The following is a 26037-nucleotide window of genomic DNA, read 5'->3' as shown; positions in this document are numbered from 1 at the left end:
TGCATTACTATAAAAATTCATGGCAATATGTCAAATATTATAGCTACAGCAAACTCATGAAACTGCTCCAATCACTTGTACTTCATTCAGATCGCGGTAGGACTGCACACTCCCTCAGAATCTCAAAGCACATTTGATTTTGATTTGATTTGATTTGATTTAGTTTATTTTACTTCGCGTTTTGTGCCTCTTGGCTAATTTGCGAAGATGCGGATGAGTGATGAAATGATGAAATTGATGAACGGACATTCACAAACAACCAAGCCCGACCGGGATTCGAACCCGGGACCCTTGGCGTCGCAGCGCGATGTGCTAACCACTCGGCCACAGGGTCGGGCAAAGCACATTTGAGTCCCAGTTTTCACTAACTTCCCATCAAGTAGCTTTGTTTGTCTTTGTTTGCACGTGGTAGTGTATTCATGTTATTGATTTTCTTTTCAGTACAAAGTTCCTGTATATTTACACATGGCTCAGGGCACCAGCAGAACAATAGCAATGGGCATTTTGTGTTTTCGGCATGCTATTGATCACGCAGATGCCAAAGTTCATGATGTTGTTCAGTTTAGTGGATTTCATCCTGAAGACATGCACACACAGTTTGGTCTGTTGGAGTTTTGGTATCATCTGCATTGTTCTCCTCAAGTGATGCAGCTCTACACGGAAAGGCTCGGGTGTCATGCTTCAGGCAGCAAGGTAAGTGATTCGTCCTAAAAAAAAAAAGCAATGAGATACATTCCAGCAATTCCGTAAGGTCACTTGGCTTCTTCTTCAGGGGCATTAAAACAAATGTAATCTTGAAGGTACAATTTTGTAGGTGGCGTAACCCAAGCTCTAATGGAATTTGATGTTCATTCCGACTCAAATAAAGTGCCATACTTAAGCCACATATTTATGGGGAATAAAAGATCAAGATTTTGGTACAAAAACTGGGCACATTTCGGAATCAAAAGCGGTATATAAAATGGCATTTCAGTGTTAAAATGGTGAATTAAAACTTAAATGTGATGAAAAACTATACTTATTACACAGAACTAATATTTCACTTCTAATAGCACATTTGTGTAGTTATCAGAGTATTAAGTTTATTCCTGCCGGGCCCCCATGGTAGAGTGGTTAGCACATCACGTTACGATGCCAGGTGTCTCGGGTTCGAATCTCTGCCTGGGCATGGATGTTTGTGTGTGTCCGTTCATCACAAAAAGCAAAGTATAATAAAGCAAATCAATCAATCATTAACCTTTACACCGCCGAGCGGGTTTTCGAAAGTAACCCCTCTCTGGCTACGGCCTTTGCACGCGATTTTTAAATTTTTACACCTATTTCAGAAAAACGTTATATCTCTGAGACTATTTGAGCAGTCTACTTCGGCTATTATTTTCTTGTAGTTTACGGTTATTACAAGCATAAGAAAACAGTTTTTCTTTGTGACGTTTCAGGAGAACACACGCTCCTTTCATCAGACATTTATTTATTTCATTTTGACTAAAGATACAGTTATAACAATGGTTAGTAATTTTTATATTTGATGGCAAAATCTATCAGCAAAGTAATGGTCTATCAATGGGAAATCCAGTATCCGGAATCATCTCCAGCATTTTCCTTCATTACATAGAATCTCCAATTGTTAATGCAATAGGTGCGGATATCAAACTCTACATCAGATATGTAGATGATGTGCTAATTATTGCTAAAAATGATAACACCATCATGGACGTATTTAAATTGTTAAATGAATCACATCGTCGCATAAAATTCACTTGTGAACCCATGAATAACAATGTAATTTCTTTCCTTGATCTGCAAATTAAGACAACTGACTCAACAATTCAAACATCAGTCCATAGAAAAAAATTAGCGGGTGAAAAATACATCCATGCCAATTCAGAACATTCGCGTATAACAATGGATAACATATTTTTAATTTTTTTCCTGAGAGCACAAAGACTATGTTCTAATAATGAGGATATCAAAAATGAAGAAGAAAGGCTTTTTAATATAGCAAAAGAAAATGGCTTTCACACTAACAGAATAAACCAAATCAAAAAACAAGTAGCAAGAAAACTAAAGGAAAAGAGAAATACAGACAAAGATGAAAAATCTGTTGAAAAGAAATTTGTGTGCATTCCATTCCACAAGGGATTCTCACATAAAATTGCAAAAAATTTCAGAAGTTTTGATTTCAAAATTGTTTTTAAATCACCAAGAAGTTTGGAATGTACATTTAATGAATTCAAAATGAGAAACTCTCTACCAGATGCAGAACCCACAGGAATATATAATATAAGTTGTTCATGTTCAAAGGATTATGTGGGACAAACAGCAAGGAAAATGGCAATAAGATGGCACGAACACGATTTGGACATTATAAATCTAAACCCAAGAACAGGTTTGTCAACTCATATCATCGAAGAGAAACATTTGATTAAAAAGAGAAGGGTTTTAAAAAGATTAACGGGAAACACAGAGTTGGATGTCTGGGAAGCTTCGTTCATTGCAGAAGAACACTGGAATAAATTAAATAATGAAAATGGTAATGTAGATCCAGTATGGAGTTTTCTTTTTCACAAATGGAGTAAGCCACCATCTTTGAAATTTAATGTAACAGAAAACATCAAGAGACTGTGTGAAAACAATGATGAATTTGAATTACCTGATGATATTTGGGATTCATAATTTAAAAAATCTCAAATAAAAATACAACAGACTGCTTTTTTTCACAGTTAAGTTGCTATATTACAACAATGTAACATTGACAACGTCCATTATATAACGGATTCTTTTTGTTTAAAAATTACTAACCATTGTTATAACTGTATCTTTAGTCAAAATGAAAATAAATGTCTGATGAAAGGAGCGTGTGTTCTCCTGAAATGTCACAAAGAAAAACTGTTTTCTTATGCTTGTAATAACCGTAAACTACAAGAAAATAATTCTATAATGCAAGCAATGCGTACATACAAGAAAAACTACTACTTCGGCTAACTTTTGTTTGAAAGAAAAAATATCGGAGCACACGACCATGTACAATTCAGAGTGCCCAAGTGAGATAAACGTGGTTGGGGCTAAGTCTCCAAATTTCAGTGAAAAAAAAATAAAGATCTGTCGTTCGCCCCCTTTTCTCCCGCTATTTTGGGAAAAGGGCACAAACTTTTGCATTCTTTTAAAAGAATATACCTTTTGCAACAAAGTGAAACTTGTTTCAAGTCTGTAGTCCTCATACAGGCTGAAATATGACGCAATATGTACAATTCTGCATGTTGGCAAAAAATAGCCTATTTGCATATTAGAGAATAAATTATTATTACAAGGAGACTATTTGAGCAATCTACTTCAGCTAACTTTTGTTTGGAAGCAAAAACATCAGAGCACGTGACCGTATACAATTCAGAATGCCAAGTGAGAAAAACGGGGTTACGGGTGGGAGTTAAGTCCCCAAATTTCTCCTGCTATTTTAGGAAAAGGGCGTAAATTTTTGCATTCTTTTAAAAGGATAGACCTTTTGCAACTAAGTGAAACTTGTTTCAAGTCCATAGTCCTCGTACAGGCTGAAATATGACGCAATATGTACAATTCTGCATTTTGGCAAAAAAGAGCTAATTTGCATATTAGAGAATTATTTTTTTTTACTCTGAGACTCACAAAAACGCTATTGGTTACACGGGAAGGAGGGTAGGCAGGCCGAATTTCATCAACAAAGACAGCAGAGGCGCCACATTTCCTTCGCAACATGCTGTGACCAACATATTTCCTTTTGTTCCAGTCAGGCGTGACAATATATTTTGGCTTCCCTTGTTCTATTTTTAGACTCTTGTCACCCACCAATTTCAGCATTGGAACACACAACCCAACATATTGACAAAAGAAAGCTCGGGTTTCCCAATCTGGAAGGCAGAAAAGAAGCTCGTAAATCTCGTATATTGCATTGCATTCATTTCCCAGCTGTCAAACCTCGCATCGAAAACGTGACTGGAAAGGAAGGGGAGGGAAGAGGAGGGGAGGAGGTCATGGGTAAGTGGCTTTTCTTCGACAGAACATTTCAAAGTCTTATGTGAACATCTGTCAGCATTTACAACCACACATACATGTATGAAGGTGCTAAAAGCACGTGAACTTTTTAACCAGCACGATGGGTCACCAGTGACCCATCGGCCGACTATGCCTATATTTTCTATGGGTCACATGTGACCCATTGGCCGAGTAAAGGTTAAGGTTATTCCTGTGTAAAGGAGTCCATTTTTGCTGCTTCTCTAATATTTTCATCAGAATTAATCAATTTCACGTGATTTGCATAACTCTCATGATAATTCAGGCCTCAGAAGGTATCGCGTCAGTAAATAAACCCTAAATCTCGTGTTTATGATTTTATTTCGCATTTTGCAGTTCATTTCCCATTATTTGGTGACAATCATAGTCATGCGCAGACCCTCTGATTAGGAAAGGGGGGGGGGGGGCAAAAGCCTTGATAAAAGTTCAGTCGAGAAAGAAAAACTTTATTTTATCTCACCGTTTTAGTTTCATTGCATTGATGGGTATATGTATATACATACATACATATACTTTATATATATATATATATATATATATATATACAGGAATAGGGTTAGAAATGGTGCCAGAAGGGCGGATAAATACAAATAATGAAGGAGACAGTAAACACTTACCACACGAATAGAAATAATTCAATATTTCGCGATCTGAGTCGCATTGAATTATTTCTATTCGTGTGGTAAGTGTTTACTGTCTCCTTCATTATTTGTATATATATATATATATAATATAATGCAACAGCAACATAGAGGCACCATAACAAATAAATAAGTTGTCTCTGAAATGTGCCACACTCCTTTTCCTCCAAACAATTGTGTTGATGCATTTAAGACACAACTGGTTAGCAGCAAGAGTCTGAAGTACTTAGTAGTTGTAACTTCTCTTGCTGGCAATTTACAATGCTTTACAGAAAGCAATAAAATTGCGAGCGAAGCGATCAAGAAAATTTTTAGATCCAAATTTTTGCAAACTGAAAACAATATTGATTTAATATGGCACAAGAGAATTCATGAGACACCATGGCATTCTGATTTACAATTTTCTTCATTTAGATCGTTAGGAGCCCAGGGCCAACTCCTGCCGCTCCCTAGCTAGAGCTCTAAACTTGACAAGACTGTAAGAATATCAGATATTGTGAGCGAAGCGAGCAAGAAAAATTTACGAAATGTGTTTTTATTTGTATAAAATTTGATATGAAGGGGTAAAAACTCCCCCCCCCCCCCCCCGGCTGGTGTTCTTGGCCCTCTGGAAGTAATAATGCAAGAAAGATGTGAAAACTAATTCCATCTTGAGTATCCCTTTGTCCTGTGCTTTCCCTTACCTCAATGTTTGCCCCCTAGAATTGATTTCCGCCTATGGTTAGGGAGGAACAATGCCCATTGCCCCCTGTGGTTGGACCACTGCACCTCCTTCCCCCGTAGTTGCTTTGAACTTTAATCGACTTGAAAATACTTGATTTTCTTTAACAGTATAATATTGTTTAATAACGGCGATAAAATTCCTCTACACTAAATTTCTAAGCCTTGCATCAGGTCAAGTTTGCAGCAGGTTTTCACATATGTAGATCCAAACGTGCGTACAGAATGTAGTTCTGCTGAGACGGGTTCCATTCCGACACAACTGCACACTTGTAACAAAACAGTTATTTAATGTGTAATATACAGACAAAATGATACATCCATTATCAGGTATGGACTTGATCGGTTGCACTCACTTTGCAGACAAACTTGGATTCGCAGATTCGCCAACTGGAGTTTGTATTGCGCTGATGAATCACTGAAGATCAAGAGTGAGACGAGCGAGACTGAATACGTTGCAGAGCGTATGGAATCCGTGATACCAGTGTTGCACATCCCACTATTTTGACCCCATGTTTATCGTGATTCATAATCGTGCTATACAGCGGCGAGAATGGCTGAATCAAGGTCTCCTGTTCAGTGCCCGGCTTTGGCCGTGTGTAATTTTGAGCATCATCGGAAGGAAAAAAGCTCTTCAAAGTTGAACGAGTTGTTTTAAATACGTATTCCTCCTTACGGCAACAAGACCAAAATAAAACAGGGCGTGAAGTGATTTGCCATCAATGAGCGCATGAACTGTCTCGGATGTTGAATGATTTGCAGTTGAGTTTAGGAGTAGAAAACGATTGGTTGTTGTTTGACGACAAAAGAATCTCCGCGGTATTAAAAGATATCACCGTGAAAAAAACCCAAAAAAAACATGTTAATTATTTGGACGAGGCATGTGTCAACGTGGGGCGGGGGGGGCGTACATTGATTCGAGCGTGGGAGCATGCCAAACCAATCAACGGGGGAGGGGGAAGCTTATTGTTTCACCCACTGGTGGCGATGAAGGCTTTGTTGAAGATGCATGTTTACTGTTCCATGCAAAGGAAGGGAAGAAATGGAGACCAACATTTGGCTCCTGGTTTAGTGAAGTGATTCATAAATTGAAAGCAAACAGAGTACTAGTAGCAGACAATTCACTACATTGTATATATCACCAATAACAAATCACACTTTTTTGGTAGTATAAACTTGAAGGGCGCGTATGTTATAGTAACGTATGTATTGCGAACGAAGCAACCAAGATTTTCATAAATTTATTTCTTTCTAAACGAGAAACAATAACTCGGCATTAAATTCAAGAGGGGCATATCGTTTGCTTTACCTTTGTTTTTTTTCTTTTGTGCGTGCTCGACATATACACGCACATGCCCTCATGTTTCGAAGATATTTCACGATTTATATTAAGTAAGGACACATTTATTACATAATCTATGTGCAGAAAGTACTTTAAAAATTGTATGGTTCAGCTCACAAAAAGAAGCAAAAATGCATTCCTCTTGACATGCATGTATGAATATTGATGTGTTAAGAGGTTGGCAATACTGCCGATTCTCTCATTGTCTGCGATACGAAGAGCTCGGCGGTTCAGACAAGACTGGCACAGATGATTCTAAGCTCCGTTCTCACGTGGATTAATACACAAAACCTTTTGCAAACTTAACCTGACGTGAGGCTTAGGTGAATGTAGGGACATGGGCATCTGGAAGGGGGGTTGGCAAGGATGACCACACCTGCCCCTCAGAAATCGAATGTCATTCTAAAAGTATATATTTCACACGTATAATTTGATGTCAGTAATAATAATTTTAACTTCAAGTGGTATTTTTTGAGGGGGGCAACAGTTGGAAAAATACCTTGCTTGTCCCTCCACAGAAAAAAAATGGTGACGTCCATCCCTTGTCCCATTCTGCCCCCCCCCCCCCCCCCCCACGCCATGCGCACGCCTATGATGACAATACATGGTAGCAAATTGCACCTTTCAGAAACATGAAAAATGAACATTACAAAATGTTATTTCACATTTCGTGTTTTCGTCAAAAAACGAAATATGCATGCCCCTACTAGCCATACTCCATACGTCAAGATTTAAAGAGTGTGTCACTTTACTTTGCCAGAAGTGAATATTAGGCTTGTAATGTCAGGAATTATGTTAGTGTTTGTCATGTAAATATACTTTTGAAAATAATTCATCGTCATTTTGTGTTTATTTGTGTTTGTCTATTCAGTACCAGTGAGTGGTATATCAGAATTATTTAACTGCAAGAAATTTACTGGTGAATGAAACGATATAATTAAATTACTGAATTTCTGTAATTATGTATTGCAGCTAGAAGAAAGGTGAAAATATCCTTTTAACAAAGTGGACAACACTGGAAAATTAGCACTTTATATTTCAAATTACTTTGCATGCAAAAAAAAAAAGATGGAATAATGCATAATTCATTTAGCACATAGTAGTATTGTAGTCTGTAACAATAAAGATAAATAAACTGCTTCTATTCATTCACACGTGAATTTAATTGAATCATATTACATTAAAGGATATCTTTAAAGCAGCTCTCATAATTGTTGACCTGGCAGTTCTTTGGCTGTTAAAGTTTCAGTGAATACACTTGGAAATCAAGTTGAAAAGTAAACTATTTCAACAGATGAGATGTGTGATATGTTACAAAATATTTTTCCTCAAAATCAAATTATTTCCATTTCAGATCTTTTTTCAGCACAGAAAACACAGAAATCTTTTTGTATTGGAAATATTAAATTTTTAAATATGAATTTTTTTCTTAAAGATGTAATAAAAATAAAATAAGTCTATATTTACTCATGTATAGTGCGCACTTTTTTCCCAAATTTTTACCCCCAAAACGTGTGGTGCGTATTATGCACAAAATAATTCAGACAGCCAACATTAAATCCACGCAAGTTTTCACTTTGTCACTGTGTATGACATGTATATATTAACAGGTGCAAATACAAATTACCAGGTTGAATTTCTTTATAATAATATTAAAAAACAATTAAAATGAAATTGCCATTTCCCATGATTTTTCACTTTGTAAGGGAATGTACAACTAAGGAAGCCATTTCTTGAACCTGAATTGTACTACGTATTATATGCGAGATATAATTGTTTGTTGGGATAGTGACTCATTGTATACGATATTCTTCTTTTGGTCCACATAGCAAAAGGTGACTCATTGAATTTCTACGATGCCATTCGCTCTTGATCGGCATAGCAACACCTTTACAACCTACAACTAAGGAAGCCATTTCTTGAACCTGAATTGTACTACGCATTATATGCGAGATATAATTGTTTTTTGCTTTTTCCTGTCAAAACCCAGGGTGTGTATTATACATGCATAAATATGGTATAATATAAAGAGTAAAATAAAGTACATTTGAAAATATATTAGAAAACACACTCACTTTTTTAATTTTTCAAAAATGAAAGAGGAAGAAATGAGAGCGAAATTTCCACATGATTCATTACAGTTATAAGTTGAAAGATTATTCAGTACCTGTAAACATTGCTTCATTTCATGCAGATATGAAGTGGCCATTACTTTATGTCTGAATAGCACAGGTTGCTACACAGGCCCTCCCCGATGGTGCAGTAGTTGCGTCATTGCGTTGTAATCAAGGGGTCCCGGGTTTGATACCCGGTGGAGGCATGTAGTGTTTCATATCCCACTTTAAACTGTAGTTCCAGTCCCGATTAGCCTTACTGTGCATAAAGTGGACTTAAAACTCCAAATCAACCAACCAACTACAGGTTGCCACTATACAACACTGACAACCTTGTGTAAGGTGCAGAGGACATCAAGTTGAACAACTTCACCTGAAAACGTTCTTCTTCTTGAATCCTTGTTTTCATGCTAGAACCCCTCAATAGACGTCATTTTCTCCTGTATGTGTGCAATGATATGTATTCAGGGTTACCATGTTTATTTATTGGTAGTCTTTTTTCAGTCTATAGTATGGTAGACTGTTTAACAAAGCAAGGTATAACAGCACTACTTTACAGCACATGAGGTTATGTATAGGATAAACTAGGGATGGGACAGATTAATCGGTATTCTATCGGTATCGGTTACCGATAATTTTACCGATCCGATATATATATATAAGTATCTTATAATTTACTGCAAAATTCTGCCATTTTGTTACAATTTTTATAAATAATCTCCATGTCATACTTTTTTAAAAATTAAATGTCTAAATATGCAACTTCTTTTGCACTGCAATCACCTGGAAACACACATGTATTAAGAAGGTCAATGAACCATTCAGATTCCTCAAGGACCATTTGGAATTTTATATCAGATCAGTAGAATATTGGTTTTCGGTATTGGTAAATTTTATGTCGGTACTCTATCCACATTGGCCCTAGGATATGCAGTATGTGTAATTTGAGAAAAACAGTAAATGTAGTAGCATGGTACTGTATCCATGTGGTACTATTGTTTTTAATGTTTTAGACAGAGAAAGTCTGAATCTGTTCCACATGGTTCCATACAGACAGCACCAAAACAATACCTTGTGTGATGTAAACACAGACGTAATCAAGAACTGCATTTATTCGGGAAACTCACAAAGAACATACAACTTTGCATATTAACAAAAACTACATTCCCCAAATAAAACTTTGTTTGCACAGACTATTGTGTAGCAATAGTATTTTGCTTCTTCTTCCTCTAAAGCCTGTTCGACTTTAAGAACATACTTCAAAATTATATTTTTGTCTTTTCCATTGAAATGCAAGGAGGGTCACATGAACTGTTGAACCAATAGGCTTTGTCCAGTTGCCGTGGTGAGGGGAAGTTCTTGTGGTATTCTGCTTTGCCAATTTTTTCGTTTCGGGTCATTTTCGAAACGGGTGACACCCTGAACAAAGCTAAGCACGGCGAAGTCTAAAAGTTGCCACTGCGTAGCAAGTGAATGTGTCTTTGATTCCTTGTCTCTCCCTGAAATGCGAGCGAAGGTTGCATGTAGACAGCAAAAGGTGTTGGGTCCAACTAAACAAAAATCAGACATGTAGCTACACCGCTTTTCCAGGGGTGTGCCTTGACCTTTCGTGATAGGCAAGCGATGGGTGAATTTTTCGTTTCGGTTAATTATAACAATTTCAAATATAATATAGGCCTACACACATCCCCATTTACAATAATATGCATAATGGTGACGTATCGGTCTTGAGTATGTGATGTGCATACATACCATAAAATCAAATCTTTGCTGCACGGTTTTTAAAGAAGGAAAACAGCCTTTTGATAGAACTTTTAAATTCCAACCATGAAGAAAATTATGATTTACCTGATATTTGAGGGCACCTGTAAATTAAATTACGTTCTTCTTTAACCCTGAAAATAAGAAGCATCCCATTAGCATAAAGTTTCGATATTAAATAAACGGACGGGTTTCGGTTTCTTACTTGGCTAGAATTATGAATCATGACTTGTCTTCAGTTGGATGCAAGCGCAGATGTGATTCTGCGAACGTTCATGTCTTTGCACTGCATTATAAAAATTGCTCAAGTGACTCACCGTAGCCTGTATAGTTCCATCAGTGGCGTGCTCAGAATTTTCGAAAGGGAGGGGTTATATATACTTTTTCTTGGTAGTCAGCCCTCATATTTTCCTACCTTTGACGTTCTTTTATAGGAATACTTGGCAAAAGGGGGGTTATAACCCACATCAACCCCCCCCCCCTTTTTGCACGCCACTGAGTTCCATGGTCCTAAATCTGTATTGAATAAAATGCATGGCCAACAAAATAATTTATTAAGATCATTGCTGCCACATAACCACATAATATTGTTGTACTGAGATGTTTTAAACTGCCTAATGAAAACTTTCCCATTTTTCTCAGTTGGTTTGATTATGAACAATTCAGGACATGGTCGCTCATGGTTCACAAGCTCCAATCTTTCACCTTAGGTTCTTGAACTGAATGGTTTTGAAAGATGGGTCCTAATAATGAAGTCCTTACCTGCAACACTGCAAATCGATGGCTCGTGTGGTATGTCAACCATGGCGGAAATTTTCAATGTAGAATCATACTTTTACATCAGGTACAAAAACACTACACAAAGAACAGAAAAACACAGCACAATATCACAGTAAAAAACAACATGCATCCGCAGCACCCACGCTTCTTCCGTTTCACCCTACCTGCAGTGTTACATACCCTCCATATTTCCGAGTAACTGACTACATGACGGATATGTTCAAGTACCGGCTGTGATTATTTCTTATAAATAGCACATGACTGGTGATCACTGGCTAACTTCATAATGTAATTTGTTAATTACTATAGTGTTTCGAACATGAAAATCGTACCGCGTGAAGTGGTGCTATGTATGCACAGAAAATTCTGGAAGTTAGCAACCTTGTGGCCAGTGTGGACGAATTCTTTCCAACACCCTTGCCAAAGACAGATGCGGGCTTGGTGTCGCTTGCCCTCGGTCTTTTTTCTTCGTGAACGGGGATCGACAGTGAACATGCAAGAACTGCATAAGTCACTCGAAAAGCGGGGAGAAAGGCGAGCAGTCCTCTTCTTCTAATACGGTCAGTCGTGTCGCATCGCCCAGGGTCGTCAAGGGTGCAGCCAGTTTATGTTTCAAGCCAATAGAACAGGAAATAGGGGAAATGAAAATTCTGTAATGTAAATATCTTATACTAAATAAATTCCATTCTAAGGTGTATAAAGGCATTGAAAAACACGGACTTAAGATATCAAAAGTGTTTTAAAAAACAACGAAAGCGGCACTTGCCATGCCTTTCCTTACCGCATGCTTCTGTGCTTTCCCCCTTGAAACTCCCGCAACTAGAGGCAAAAAGTCTGGATTTCCTGAAGTTCATTCTTTGGCCGGTCAGGCTTTAGGAGGCAGTACTTAAAACATCAGTGTTCCAAATGAAAAGAAAAGTGATTCACCTTGACTTTCTTTATGCACTGTGATAGTTGGCTGATATTCCATGGAGACACCTAATGCATGCACATCTTTAAAATGTTATTATTAAAAAGTGAGTACAGAAATTATTCGGCCGTGGTGGCTCAGTCGGTAACGCGTCTGACTACCATGCTAAAGGTCCCGGGTTTCATCCCCGGCCGGTTCAAATCCGGGAACTTTTCTAACGTTGGAAGCGGCCCCGGCACCCACCCAGCGTCGAATGACATGGGTACCTGGGGAAAACCCTGGGGGGTAAAGGTGGTCAGGGGCGTGATGCTGATCACATCACCCCCACTCACGACTGGATCAAGAAAGTATGGGGCATTACCCCCACACCCCCTATACGCCTTCATGGCTTGGTGCTAAGCACAGGGGAGAACTTTACCTTTTACAGAAATTATTCTTAAGAACTTACATGAATAATGATCAGTACTTATCAGTACCAGCCAATAATGACATGTCAACATATAACATTACTTGCAAAGTTGGTAATGATTTTAAGGTTTGGTATTCCTTTGAGAATTCTACTAGTATTCATGAATGCCAAGGTGTAAATTAAATTTCTAACAGAGTTTCCTTTTGTAAATCAAAGCAAAGACTACATACATTCTCTACTACTGTTGAAAATTTAATATGTGTCCATTCCGAATAACAGTAAGAAAGACAGAATTGTGGATTAGATCACAAATCAAGCATAAACTCACTGCTTACTACACATTAATTTTAAATTGAAAGAATTTTAAACTTCAAAATAATATGGTAAATCTTATTGTGAAAGTGACTTTTTTTTTTAATATTCAACAGTGAAACTTGGAAACCTAAAAGTTCTCTGAGTGTTAGTGAGAATGGCTCTAGATTAGCATGCAATGTTAATTGGACATTATCCATTGTCTAGTGCTAATGTTAAGAATCTTGAGGAATAAATTCTCTTGGGCTACCGACCAGCTCTGAAAAGCTTGGAAACCTTTCCAGAATTGACCTGGTTAATATAGCCCAGGAAAATTTATTCATCTTTCATTGCGAGGAAAGCTTCAAGATTTACTTTTAGAAACATTGAATTTCTAACACATTGTCAAATAATAAATAGCTTCACTGTTCCATGTACAGTTTTAAATTATTACAGAATAAGGGCTAAAACTAAAAAAAAAAGTTCGGCTTGCATTATGTGTTTTTTCACCTTGAATTTTCCAAAATTATCCTGGAACACAACAAATTATACTTTAATTTTTTTGTCTGCAATTTGTGTGTCTTTGCTATCATTTTATTTTAGAGAGATTTCACACCAAAGTTACAAGTGATACATGACACCAAGTGGGAAGTAGAACCGTTCCACAAACTGTAGCCACTTCCTCTGAATAAACAGACCGAGATGAAACAATAGATGTTACTTTTGTAACTCGTTTGGAGTGACACCCAAGTGACAAGGAGAGTATGTTATGTTGCTCCAGGGTGAAAGGTTGCTCATGTTTTTTCAGGTTCATTTTCAAGTGGCATGTCACTTGACACTTTGTTGTGAAATCTCTCTTAATCACCATTATATTTATTTATTAATACTGCCATGTCATATTAATTGTGATTAGCATAATTGTTACTGAAACAAGTGCCATCAACTTGCAGATCTGTTATATCCCACCCCACGTGGATGCTGATCCCCGACAGGGAGAGGAATCCCCACCTGCTGCAGAGAACATTCCAAAGAAAGCACCTCCCAAACCAGCCCCTCGCAGCAAAGTCACCACAGAATTGCAGCAAGTTTCTTCAGAGCCTGGAAGTCCAAGCAAAGGGGAAGAAGAGGAACGTGATAATAGAGAAGAGAAAGATGATAAAGATTCAGGAGACACAGGTGAAATTTTAATCAAACCATATTATCATTAATTTTGAATAAAAACCCTGGGAATGGTGTTGCTTTGTTAAAGCAGTGCACAGCTGACTGCTCACGAGAAGATTCCCGATGGAAGTGAAGTGACAAAGCAGAATGCGACTCCACTATTAGGGTTGGGGTTTACACCCTGAGTCAAACACATGCTGGTAATGTTATAACAGGTGCACAGGTGCAGCGACTCAAGTTGTTTCTGTATATTTTCTTGGCACTTTTTTTAAATACAGGCTAAATAATGTACAAGATAAGCAAAACACAAATATTCTGTACACTGAAAGAACTGAAAAACACTACCTTGGTACTGTCTTGGCTTGTTTATGTTTCTATTTTGTTTATTTTAATTTATCTTGTTTCATGTGTTCTTTTTAACACTAGGGTACTGTTTTACTGTTGTGTCTTTCCGGTTTAAAATGGCTTCTGCTGTACTGGAAATTGCAATAAATAAATAAATAAAAGCAACAACCTGTTGTCAGGGACATACGCTTTGTGTAATTGACACAAATCAACTTGCACACACTTCCACAGTGGAAAGACTTCCTTCTACCCCTAAAATCTGCAAATGGACCGGTCTTTACCCCTGCATCCCATTGCCCCTCGTTCGGGGATCTTCTTGTGGACTGTCTGCTGTACTAAGTTGTTTTTTCCTGTTTGTTTTCTTTTTTTAAAACACACCTTTGAAATGTTAATCTTAGCCCTCTTTTCATATATCATATTACTGCTATCCTTCATCAAGTGCAAATAGCACTGAATGAAGCGAAGCACATTGAATGGACGACTCACAATCTTACCAGTGAAGGTTTCAGGTTGAAGCCCTGACCTGGACATGAGCATTTCTTTTGTGAGTGTCCCTTCATCAAATTTACCTAATCATCTTCATCACTACGATTAGCACTAAATTTTTTTAAAAAATTGAAAATATAACTGATTATTTATAATTAAATTTAATAGAAATTGAGGAAGACAGCAGAGGCTAGACTGGAGGAAGACTCGTACCTAATTAGTAATTACCATCACAAAGCGTAGAGGGTTGGGACATAAAGTAGTGACCTAGAGAAATCATGTACTAGTTGTTTTGTATCTTATTATTGCGTTCATTCAAATTATTTTACGTTGTTGTTCAGAACTTACCTCCATGTTGCTGAATGCACTTTTTTCCTTTTTTAGAAGCAGTAATTGAACAAGTTGATGAAGATGAACCTGATGCTGCAAATGAAAAAGTGACTGCTGAAGAAGCAAATACACCTCGTTCTCCAGAAGTGGAGCCGACTGAGGAAAACAATCACGACGAGGAACCACCGACGCACGTTGAAGTGGAATCAGAAGGAGCTGAAGCGGAAGGTGAAGGTAGGAATCTCAGGACTGCTTTGATACCTTTCCCGTACACTTTTGGCAGTGTCGTAGATAATATGATTGTTTTATTTGTTTCACTTGAGAATCACACTTGTAAGTGCCGAGAAGCAGTGGCGGCTCGTGGTCTGGGTCTATGGGTGTGCACCTTGGCCTCGCGTCCATAAGAAGTGTTATTCCCACTCAATTATTCCTGCCCGTTTCTGCTAATCGCATTTGCAATGCAAGTTATGACGCACCTTTCCCTGATAACGAGACGATAGCAGAGTTATATTTCATGAAAATTTAAAAAAATAAGGTTTATTACAAAATCGAAATACCCTAATGATTTTTTTAATCGATCACGAGAGAAGATGTGTTGTTGTTTGGTCTATTTCGTGACCTGTAGAAAATTCAGCATTTGACGACCTGACAAAATCACTCGCAAAGCTATACCGATAAACTGCTATGGTTTGTAAAGAATATAATATTGCCACAATTTTGTGTAATTGCCGTGTTTTAATAATGTATATTATCTTTCTTCAATGTAAATATGTCCCATTAGAAACTCAAGTTTAATGCCACATAAACATTTCATCGTACACTTAAGTTAATTACCATTTTTAATTTACTTATTCACTTTAGTCATTGTAATGAGGGTCCTCGAAACCCTAATCAAATGCAACTAGTTCTTGCCAACGCCTTTACAAAAATTATTTCAAATCAATGATATAATAGTACAAGTTACAGATTCTCGTATGCACTGAATAAAGAATTCTGGACTGACAAAAATACAAGATTAAACTCTAATTATTTGAAATTTTCGTTGAACTTCTAAATACAAGTCAGAGCATCTAAATGCACCAATTGCTACGACATTGTGAATGTTTTAAATTCAAACCTCTGACATTTTATAAAACTATTTTTCCATCACCTGTATAAGCGTATTCCACTCATTACATCTGGCCTAGCATGGTTGAATACGCTCACGCCACGTCCTTTTCCCTCATTTGGATTTCAATGCTTTGCTCAGAACCATGTGAGGCACGAGAGATCAACATTTCCCTTGCTGAGAAGAAAATTCCTCAATTTGCGATGATGCATGGGTTGTTCTCGACTCCGTCCCAAGGCAAGGAGTGGAAAGATTGCAACACTACATGACGAAGAGGGAACAGTGCATGTCCGTAGCTACTATGTCGCAATTCTATGAGAAGCGAGTCCGAAAGCCCTTGATCCAAGCCATAAGAGCCTTTCTGCTTCCTCTACCCACCCTCGAACACAGTGCCATTTCGATGTGCGGCTGTGTGTATTTCCCAATTGTGTTCATGCTGGTTCATGCCCATTCAACACGAGTTACTCAGATAGAAAAGCTGACGTAAGGAAGTAAATGGAAGGTGATGTGGCCCGGGAACATTTGCTGTTTTGAAGAAATGGCTTTCAATGAATAAATATATTAAAAATAAATTACATTGCACATTTATTTGGGTGTGCACGTGCGAGTGTGCGAATAGGCAGCAGTCGCTACTGCCGAGACGTTCACGTTTTGGAAAACATTTGAAGTGTTCTTGAAAGCAACAAAAACTTAAATACAGTAGAGCGTCGATTAACCGAACGACCGCTTAACCGAACTGTGTACTCGCTCACTTTCAGATATCTGTAATGAAAAAAGTACGTGACTTAGCTGCTCGTAAGCGTGTAGGCTTGCTTAGACAGACCAAAATAAAGGATTTTTTTAAACGTTAATTTTGTGTACTGTGTGTATTGTTCATGCAAAATGCGTATGTAATATGTACATATTTTTGTTTAATAAACTGTACCACATACTATATATTCCTACTAAAGTTGCCTTTGTACGTTACTTTGTAATACATACTTAAAGAGATGCCTGTTTTTATGAATAAATTTACTGTACAGTACTTCTTTTTGGCAAATAAACATGTACAGTTCGATTATCCGAACAAACCAGTTTTCCGAACACCCATGTCCCCCAATTACTTCGGATAATCGACGCTCTACTGTACCTGTACTTGCATGTGTAAAATGCGCACCCTGGTTTTTGATGGGGAAAAGCAACAAACAATTGTGTGTCGTACATAATGTGGAGTACAATTAAGGTGCAAGAAATGGCTCTCTTAGTTGTAGGTCATAAAGCTGTGCCGATCAAGAGCAAATGACATCATATCTATTCAATGAGTCAACTGTTGCTACGTGGACCAAGAGGAGAATATACAATGAGTCACCAATCCACATCCCCTCCACTGTGTTTAGCATCCCAAAGCTTTCATTTCTGTAACCTCCTTGTTCATTCTGTAGTAGAAGAAAGCAAGATGTAAATTACATTATGGATTTAAGTCCTCAGGAAGTTATTTTCTATTATTTCTCTCCCAACAAGTACCACAGATACACAATCCTTATGACAAGAAGTGCATGATCAAATTCTGCCAGAACGGTGCCTTTTTCCTCGGTGTTGCAAAATGTTCCATTACAAAGTGAAAAATCATGGGAAATGGCCCACTTTTGTAGTGTTCTTTAAAAATATGTTATTATTACTATAGAATCCAACCTGGTAATTTGTATTTGCACCTATCAATATACATGTTATACACAGTGACATAGTGAAAACATGCGTGGTTTTCTGTTGGCTGTAAGAATTATTCCATGGATAACACTGGGGAACAGTGAAATTGCGGCACAGTGTTTGAGAGCTAATTTAGGGCAATTTCATGCTGCTGAATAATGATATAATAATATATTTCCTGAATTGGCTCTAATTTATGAAATAAATGCAACTAAACCAAAATGGCGGAAACATAAGACATACATATAAATGAACTTCCAACAACAATTTAATATTTCTTTTTGTGATTACAATCGTTATTATAAAAATAAATTTATATAGGCCTATGATCAAAATAATTAAGAAAATATGTACACAATGAAGTAACAAACTATGTGAAACGTTTTCTATATGATTTCCTGCTGTATTGCTTTTGAGGACAATCCCTCTATAAGCTCCAACAGTAGTCGGCCGTCACGTGGCGATCCCACCGTCCCTGGTACCTTTCTTCCATTATCCTTATATCCTGATGAAACCTTTCTCCCCGTTCTTCACTAAAATCACCAAGGTTCTCAGGGAATCTGTCAATGTGGCTATGTAGAAAATGTATCTTCACACTCATATTAGCTCCCAATTTCTCAAAATTTTTCAACATATTTCCAACTATATCGGGGTACTTTTCTGCTCTGTGATTCCCCAAAAAGTTTTTGACGACGGACACAAAACTCAGTCAGGCCTCAGATTCGATGTAAGACATGTAAGTTGTAAAATTGGCATCATTTATGAGTGTACGAATTTGTGGTGGTCCGTCAAAGATTCCTGCCTTCAATTTTTCAATACTTAGTCCTGGAAAAGTGTGGCATATATATTTGAAACAATCACCACTTGTATCTAAGGCCTTGACAAACTGTTTTATCTACCCAAGTTTAATATACAGTGGCTGAAGGATGATTTTGTCCCTATCTATCAGCGGTTCATGAATGATATTAGCTTTTCCCACTTATATTTTCCCTTGGGGGCCAAACTTTTATCGTCCAATGCTTTTCTCTAGCACGACTATCCCACAAACATAGGAAACAGGGATACTTTGTGTACCCACTTTGCTGTCCTAGTAAAAAAATCACCATCTTCAAATCCACACACACGAGCCACTTATGTTCAGCATATTCAATTTTTTTCTAAAACCATTTTTATGTTTTGGTATTCTTCCTTAAGGTTTGTTGAGTGTCCGATATATTGCCTAGCAATGCTTGATAAGTTGCCTAGCAACAATTTACAAATAAATAAATAAGTTTATTATGGGAATTTCAGCCCATTATCAAATTTTGATATTACCGAGAAAAGCGTAGAGTAATTTTACCTCCTATATTTTCCATGGTGTGTTTATTTTTATAACTGGAGTCAATTCAACTGAACCAATCATACAATTGGCAATAACAGCTGTTTTGTGTGCTGAAACTGTTATTAAACTTTATGCCGCAAAATAAAATCGTTTTTTTGTTCCCTAGTGTAATGCACACGATAGTTTTAAGGGGCAAAAGATTTGGAAAAAACTGAGTATTATACATGAGTAAATACAGTATTCAGATTTAGTACAAAAGATGTTGAAGCTCGTTAATTTCCAAGTAGATGTTGCAGTAGTGATACCAACTAGCTCAGAGGACTATTTACGTCTTTTAAGGTAAAGCCAACTTATCAGATGAAGCTGAAGCAGAAGTTTCCCTCACAGAAGAACAAAAAGACTGCGAGAAAGAAGAGGAGGAAGTTAAACCTGAGGAACAAGAATCCACTTCAAATGATGATTCTGCCTTAAACTTTCCAACATCAACTTCTGAACCTCGGGTAAGAGATCGTGTTTCAATCATAAGGTGTTTTTTACTGTAACACAAATCCACATTTGGATTTTAGTGATTTTATTCAATTGGTCACATCCACCATGAATGTTGCAAAGCTTTCGTGTAGGGCTTGTTAATTGCAATATTACTTAGTATCTGTTCTCAACATTGATGTTTAACTGTCCTGCGACAATTCCACAGAATAATTAAATCAAGAAGACTAAGGGCCGGTTTTTCAATGTTCAGTTAACACGTAACTAGAAATTTGTGAAAATTTTTGTTTTTGAATGTACAGTTACAGTACAGTACATGTACTCCTTCTTGCAGTTACCAGCCTAACTGGAAGTTGCGAAGCAACATGGCTGCCTCATGCAGCTATCGAAGTTCCACACTCGCAACTTCACTGTCAGATTAAATAAGATATGATTCAGAAATCTGTTAAATTGGTACAGAAAAAGACTTGTTTTGTTTGGCAGAGCTTACCAGTGTCCATGTAAATATGGAAATTAAGCAGCGTAGTTGCTACAATTCACTTGGCAAAGTTGTGTTGGAGCATTTGTGGCCAGGATATCCGGTCTACCAGGCGGGACAATCTCCAAACAGTAATTTGGTGCAGTGGTTAGCGGCACCACCTTTCGGGGCATATTGTGTTGTGTAATACGAGTTCGAGTCCTGGTCACGGATCTTTTTTTTTTTTTTGTTAATTATTTATTACTTGTGTTGCCTTCAATTCAAGCTTTATTGTTGAATGATCTTCTCGGAGAAATATTACAGTAAATTTTAAAATTATTTTAAGAAGTTTACAAAGCATGCTTACTATTATGTTATTTTTTTGCTCAACAAACATGCATAGAGGGGTACAAAGCATGCAGTCAAATGTACAATATTTACATATTAATAGTGTTTATATCAACAGACAGGTATTATTAATGTTTCGATTTCCGAGTTGTTCATCCTTCTTCTACAAGAAAGTATCTGCGCTTGCGTCTCATAACAGCATTTCCCTCACATGGAATTGACTTTTATTAGAAGAAAGCCAAATTTGTAGTGCTGGCTTTCGTTAATTTATTTTGTAAGCATACAGGACGTATACACAGCCATTGTTCCAATCGTTTCCCAATCCCAATGCAATAACGTGCTTTCGAGCTTGGTGCGCTTTAGTTCTGTATTTAAACGCCAGGCTGTGTGCCAGTCGATGTGGTTTGAAACAGATCGATTTCCTGTAATTTCCATGCTTCAGAATTGCCAACACACTGTTTTGGAGAATGAACCATGGTTTAGTTAACTGGTAGTTACTTTCACATTGAAAAACCTAATGCTGGTTAAGACTGGCTGTTATCTCCAACTGGCAGTTGGTTAACAGAAAGATTAAGAGGACATTGAAAAACTGGCCCTTAGGTGGGCAGGCCATGTGGCATGAATGGGAGAGGAAACCTAATGGTAAGATACCTTTAGGAATGTCAAGACGAAGATGGAGGGATAATGTTGAGATGGACTTAAGGAAATCAGTAATGATGGAAAGGATTGGATTGATCTTACCCAGGATAGGGACAGATAAGGCTTGTGTTGCTGCAACCTAAAGTTCACTAGCTGACAGAGCTCTTTGAAGAGAAGAGGGTATTATTCTCTAGGCAGGGTGCCTACCAAATTTGGTGTGTGCCTCAGATTGTTCCAAGGACACTTCCATTTTTTTGATCTTTATTTGGCCAGTATTTGTCACATCCATCACGAATGTTGCAAAGCTTCTATTAGGGCTTGCTAATTGCAATATTACTTAGTATCTGTTCTCAACATTGATGTTTAACTGTCCTTAACCTCTAGTAGAATCTGTAATTGATGGAGGCAAATATTTTTGTTAAAAAAAAAAAAAGCAAAATTTTCGTACAAAAAGAGAGTCAGTTTCGGGTTCAAAAGCAGTAAATAAAATAAAATTTTGGTGTTATGCCGGTGAAAAATCCGATCAAAACCGGTATATGAAATGACATTTTGGTTTTAAAATTTTGAATATAATCCAAATTTGATTTAAAAACTGCACTTATTACAAAAATAAACATACCCCTTCTAATAGCACATTTATGTAGTTTCAAGAGTATTAAATTTATTCCTGTATAAAAGGGTCAAGTTTTGCTTCTCAAATATTTACAGCAGAATTAATCAATTTTCCATGAATTGCATAACTCACAGGGAAATTCACACTTCAGAAAGTGTTGCGTTGGTAAATAAACTTTAAATTTTGTGTTGAAGAGTCTATTTCGCATTTTGCAGTTCATTTCGCATCATTTCGTGACAAAACAGGGTAGGAAAATGCACCTCACACCTTTCAGAAACATGAAAAATGAAAATTGCAGCATGTTATTTCACATTTTGTGTTTTTGTCAAAAACTAAATATGAATGCCTCTATGCACACAAAAAAACAGAGTGAGACATATAAACATTATTTAACCCATCCTCTCTTGCTTAGTGCTACATCATCATCCTTGAGAGCTTTTCTTCTCTGTATCTCTCATGAGTTAATTACAGGCACTTGCTCTGTCTCCACCTTTTCCTCTTCACATTCTTTGAAGCTTTATGTGTCCATGTATTTTATCTTTCTTGTGCTCTTTTATGTATTTATTGGTAATTCCATCGTTTTATTGGGTATTCTTTCATCAGCCTTTACTTGTATGTCGACAGAATTTTAATCCTAATTTTGCTTTTCTCATTAAGATTTACTAAGCTTTATTTTTAAAATTCTTTGTACGTAGAAGATATTTTCAGTAGCTTACTTTTATAGATAATAACGATTTCATCTTTATAAGGCACAGTGTAATTAATGCAAGCACAGTACAGTGTTTATTTTCAAATTGTAGAAATTTCACCACTGATGCACAGTGGTAACACTGTTTAGCCTTGTTTCTGTGTTAATAAAACATTCTAATGCTGACCAAGGCAAAATTTATTGTATGAAAAAATACACTAAAAACGTAACTTTTCCACCTTCTAACAGGGTCTTTTCAGACAAAGATTCACAATAAATTAATGAAAGATACAACCATCATCTTCCATATACACTCCCAGAACAGGGTCCATACACAACATGAAGGCACCAGTCCTTATCAGAGAACATTTCCTGTCAGGAATTCCTGAGTGTGGAACCTCCTGACAGGTAATTGACAGGTACCTGGTGAGAGTCTGTGCCTTATCAATTCCTCAAGGTCTGGATGTGGACAGATTCATTATCTCCTGGACTCCTTCCCTCCTCTCTTCTTTCTTCGTTATTCTTCCTTTCTCTCATCCTTTCAACTCTTTCAAACACTCCTTTCCATTCTTTGTTGATTTTCAGTCTCCCATTCCAGTTCATTATTTCTTTCTCTTTTTTTTTTTATAGACTAATCAGAACTGGACCTACAGTTTAAAGTGGAATACAATCCACTATGTGTCTTTACCAGGCATCAAACCCAGGATCCCTTAATCACAAGTTAGGACATTACCACTATGTCATTGGGGGAGTCCCTGTGATAACTATCACTTCATGGAACAAGCCACATTTTAACTGAGTGGAAATACATTTGTTTGTCTCTCACTTTAATCCCATCCACAATATAGAATTGAATCCAAGGTCTTCTCTCAATGCGTGATGGCATAATGGAGGTTGTTTTATTTTTCCTTTTCTTCTACCAGACTTGTGAGTTTATCGAGGAGCCTGTAGGGGAAGCTTCCAGTTGGTGTTCCTATGTGGATGAAAGTAAGGAAACGATGGAAGCGTACACATTAACACTTAGTTGGTTGGAGAAAATATCCATCGAAGGTCGTGATTTAGTAAATTTCAACCAGGGTCAATTATATCATGATCATGAAGAATCATCCAGTTTAAAAAGTGAAAATGCAAAGAGAGATGCTGAGTACAGTGAGAAAAAGTCGAATACAAATGAGAAAGGGAGTTTTTGTGGAGGTAATGAGATGTTAAAGGTGCTTTATCAAAGCAAAAAATGTGGTGCTTCTAGAAATAAAGACGTGGGTGCAAGTAGTGCAGATAACGCAAGCATAAAAGTGCACAAAGGAACTATTGAGCAGGTTGGAGAAATATATTGTAGCAGCAGGGAAAATTGTGATAAGATTGCAAAAGGTGTCTCCTACACGTCAGGTGAAACAGTTTTGAAAGCAGACGAACTGGGTTTGAAGGCCTTGCCTCACGGCATGACTAAGAATAAATTTGAAGAAAAGGGGAAAGAAGAATATGAAGCGAGTGGTGAAAATTCACTGTATTCCAAAAATAATGAAACTACCAAACCACAGAAACTTCATGGAGGCTTACCAAGCAAAAATAGAACCAAAGTGTTTTATGCCTCCGCTGGCAATGTAGCTATGGCAGTGCATTCTAAATACAAACAACCAACCTCAGTTCAAAATACAGAGTTGGCTGGTGTGAAACTACAAAGTCTGGTAGAAGTGAAAGTGCCAAGGAGCCACATCACCGGAGAGCAGAATTCCATGTTACTGCAGATTCAGCCCAGAACAGACAAAATTGCTACTTCAGATACACCAGAAGAGAAATGTGGTAGTGCACTTATTGTGGCAGATTCCTACAGCGTAGATAATAGAAACGATAACCTCAATGATACATTTACAAGAGGGATAGATGATACCATGGTTAAAGCAAAAGGCAAAAGTACTGAAATAGGATTTAAAGGTTCAATTGAAGACACAGTCAGAGGAGCAAGCTTTATTGAACATCATGTCAAGAGTAATTTGATGTTAGAAAGGACAAGTCATGAGAACATTGCGTTACTTGAATTAAATGAACCAATCAGCTGTTCAAGATTGAACTTACCACGTGCCTGTGATGTTTCATGTAGATCTTGTGAAGAAATGGCTAAGTCAGAATCCGTGAGTGGACAGACAATTTCAAGGGCTGCTCATAAATCCAAGAACTGTAGTCTTCCTGAAGTACCTAATGCTGGAGGCAGTGAAGAAGTGGAAAGATTTCCAATGTATCCACAGGACACGATCATGTGTGGCAGTGGAGGGACGGCTGTTGGTAGAGAAGAAAGCTCTCCCACTACTGTGAGCAGTAAGAGGAACGTTAAACACATTGGAAATGGAAAAAGTAAAATAAAACCAAGTTCAATGCTGCAGGAAAGCTCACAGTTACGACACACAAGTGACAACTTGTTAGATGAGGAAAATCCTGATTTCACAGAACAGTCTCAACCAGGAAGAAAGAAAGGAACACAGAATGTTGTAGGTGGTAGCCTTCAGTTGCGTTCGTCCAATTATTGGAATAACGTTTCAAATGAGCCTAAGGATGCACGTACAAGCAGGAAAGTGGAGCCAAAGCAGATTGTTGGAATGATGAAGGCAATTAAGGAAAGTAGAGAAAAATTGCTAAAGCAAGAATTAACAAAAATCAAATCTCTTCTGACAAGGATTGAAAGTTTACAAGGAACAAGACCACCTCGAGTGAATGTGAAAAGACATGCAAGAAATAACCATGCAGTAATTGCGAGACAATCAAAAACATCTGCCATTGTAAAAGTGCAAGAGGTAAGCTCTCTCACCAGCAGAACTGAAACTCATGTCAAAGAAGTGAACAGTCCAAAGAAGCCAGCGCCAATTGTTGCACAGAGAAACCAGCCTGACGATGATAAATGTATTCCTTCCAAAAATAGTTTCAAAAGAACATTCTATCCTGTATTAACTTCAGAGGCTCAGATCAAAGAATCCTTGGCGGAAGTCCATGAAGCACCTGCACAGGTATACACCACCTTTTCTTTTTATCCTGTAATCTTTGTAGTAGCTTCCTAGTAGTAGAAAGTTTGCTATGACAATTAGTTTTGTAACAAATGCAAAATGTTCGAAAAGTCACTTGCAGACCTCACATGATGTGGGGCCAACCCAGAAGGGTAAAGTTGGCTGGAGCATCTTGCTGACTACATCACCTCCATTACAACTGAGATCAAGAATGGTGGGGCCCTAATTCCACATCTCTTGATGACTTTTCATGACATGGTGCAATGCATAATAACAACCTGTGTCTCGATAGACCCGTGAGGGCAAAGGCCTACCTACCAACTGCCAACCTCGCCCCCACTTCCAGAGGTTGACCGATCACCCA

At 37.5% G+C, this 26037-nt stretch overlaps 1 protein-coding gene across 1 annotated transcript in view; it reads left to right on the top strand.

Annotated features, from left to right (window-relative positions):
* The window catches only part of LOC146001729 (uncharacterized), a 109598-nt gene that overhangs the window by 51707 nt on the left and 31854 nt on the right, over positions 1 to 26037 (top strand). The window contains exons 12-16 of the mRNA XM_083139421.1: positions 442 to 693; positions 13963 to 14188; positions 15389 to 15568; positions 19789 to 19949; positions 23604 to 25676. Coding sequence (XP_082995547.1) covers positions 442 to 693; positions 13963 to 14188; positions 15389 to 15568; positions 19789 to 19949; positions 23604 to 25676 — 2892 coding nt within the window. The remainder of the gene's footprint in view (positions 1 to 441; positions 694 to 13962; positions 14189 to 15388; positions 15569 to 19788; positions 19950 to 23603; positions 25677 to 26037) is intronic.

This window comes from Lepisma saccharinum, chromosome 17 (genome assembly GCF_977018435.1).
Source record: "Lepisma saccharinum chromosome 17, izLepSacc3.1, whole genome shotgun sequence".
NCBI classification, from domain to species: domain Eukaryota; kingdom Metazoa; phylum Arthropoda; class Insecta; order Zygentoma; family Lepismatidae; genus Lepisma; species Lepisma saccharinum.
Note: the sequence above shows the minus strand (reverse complement) of the source record. Positions and strands in the feature narration are given on the sequence as shown.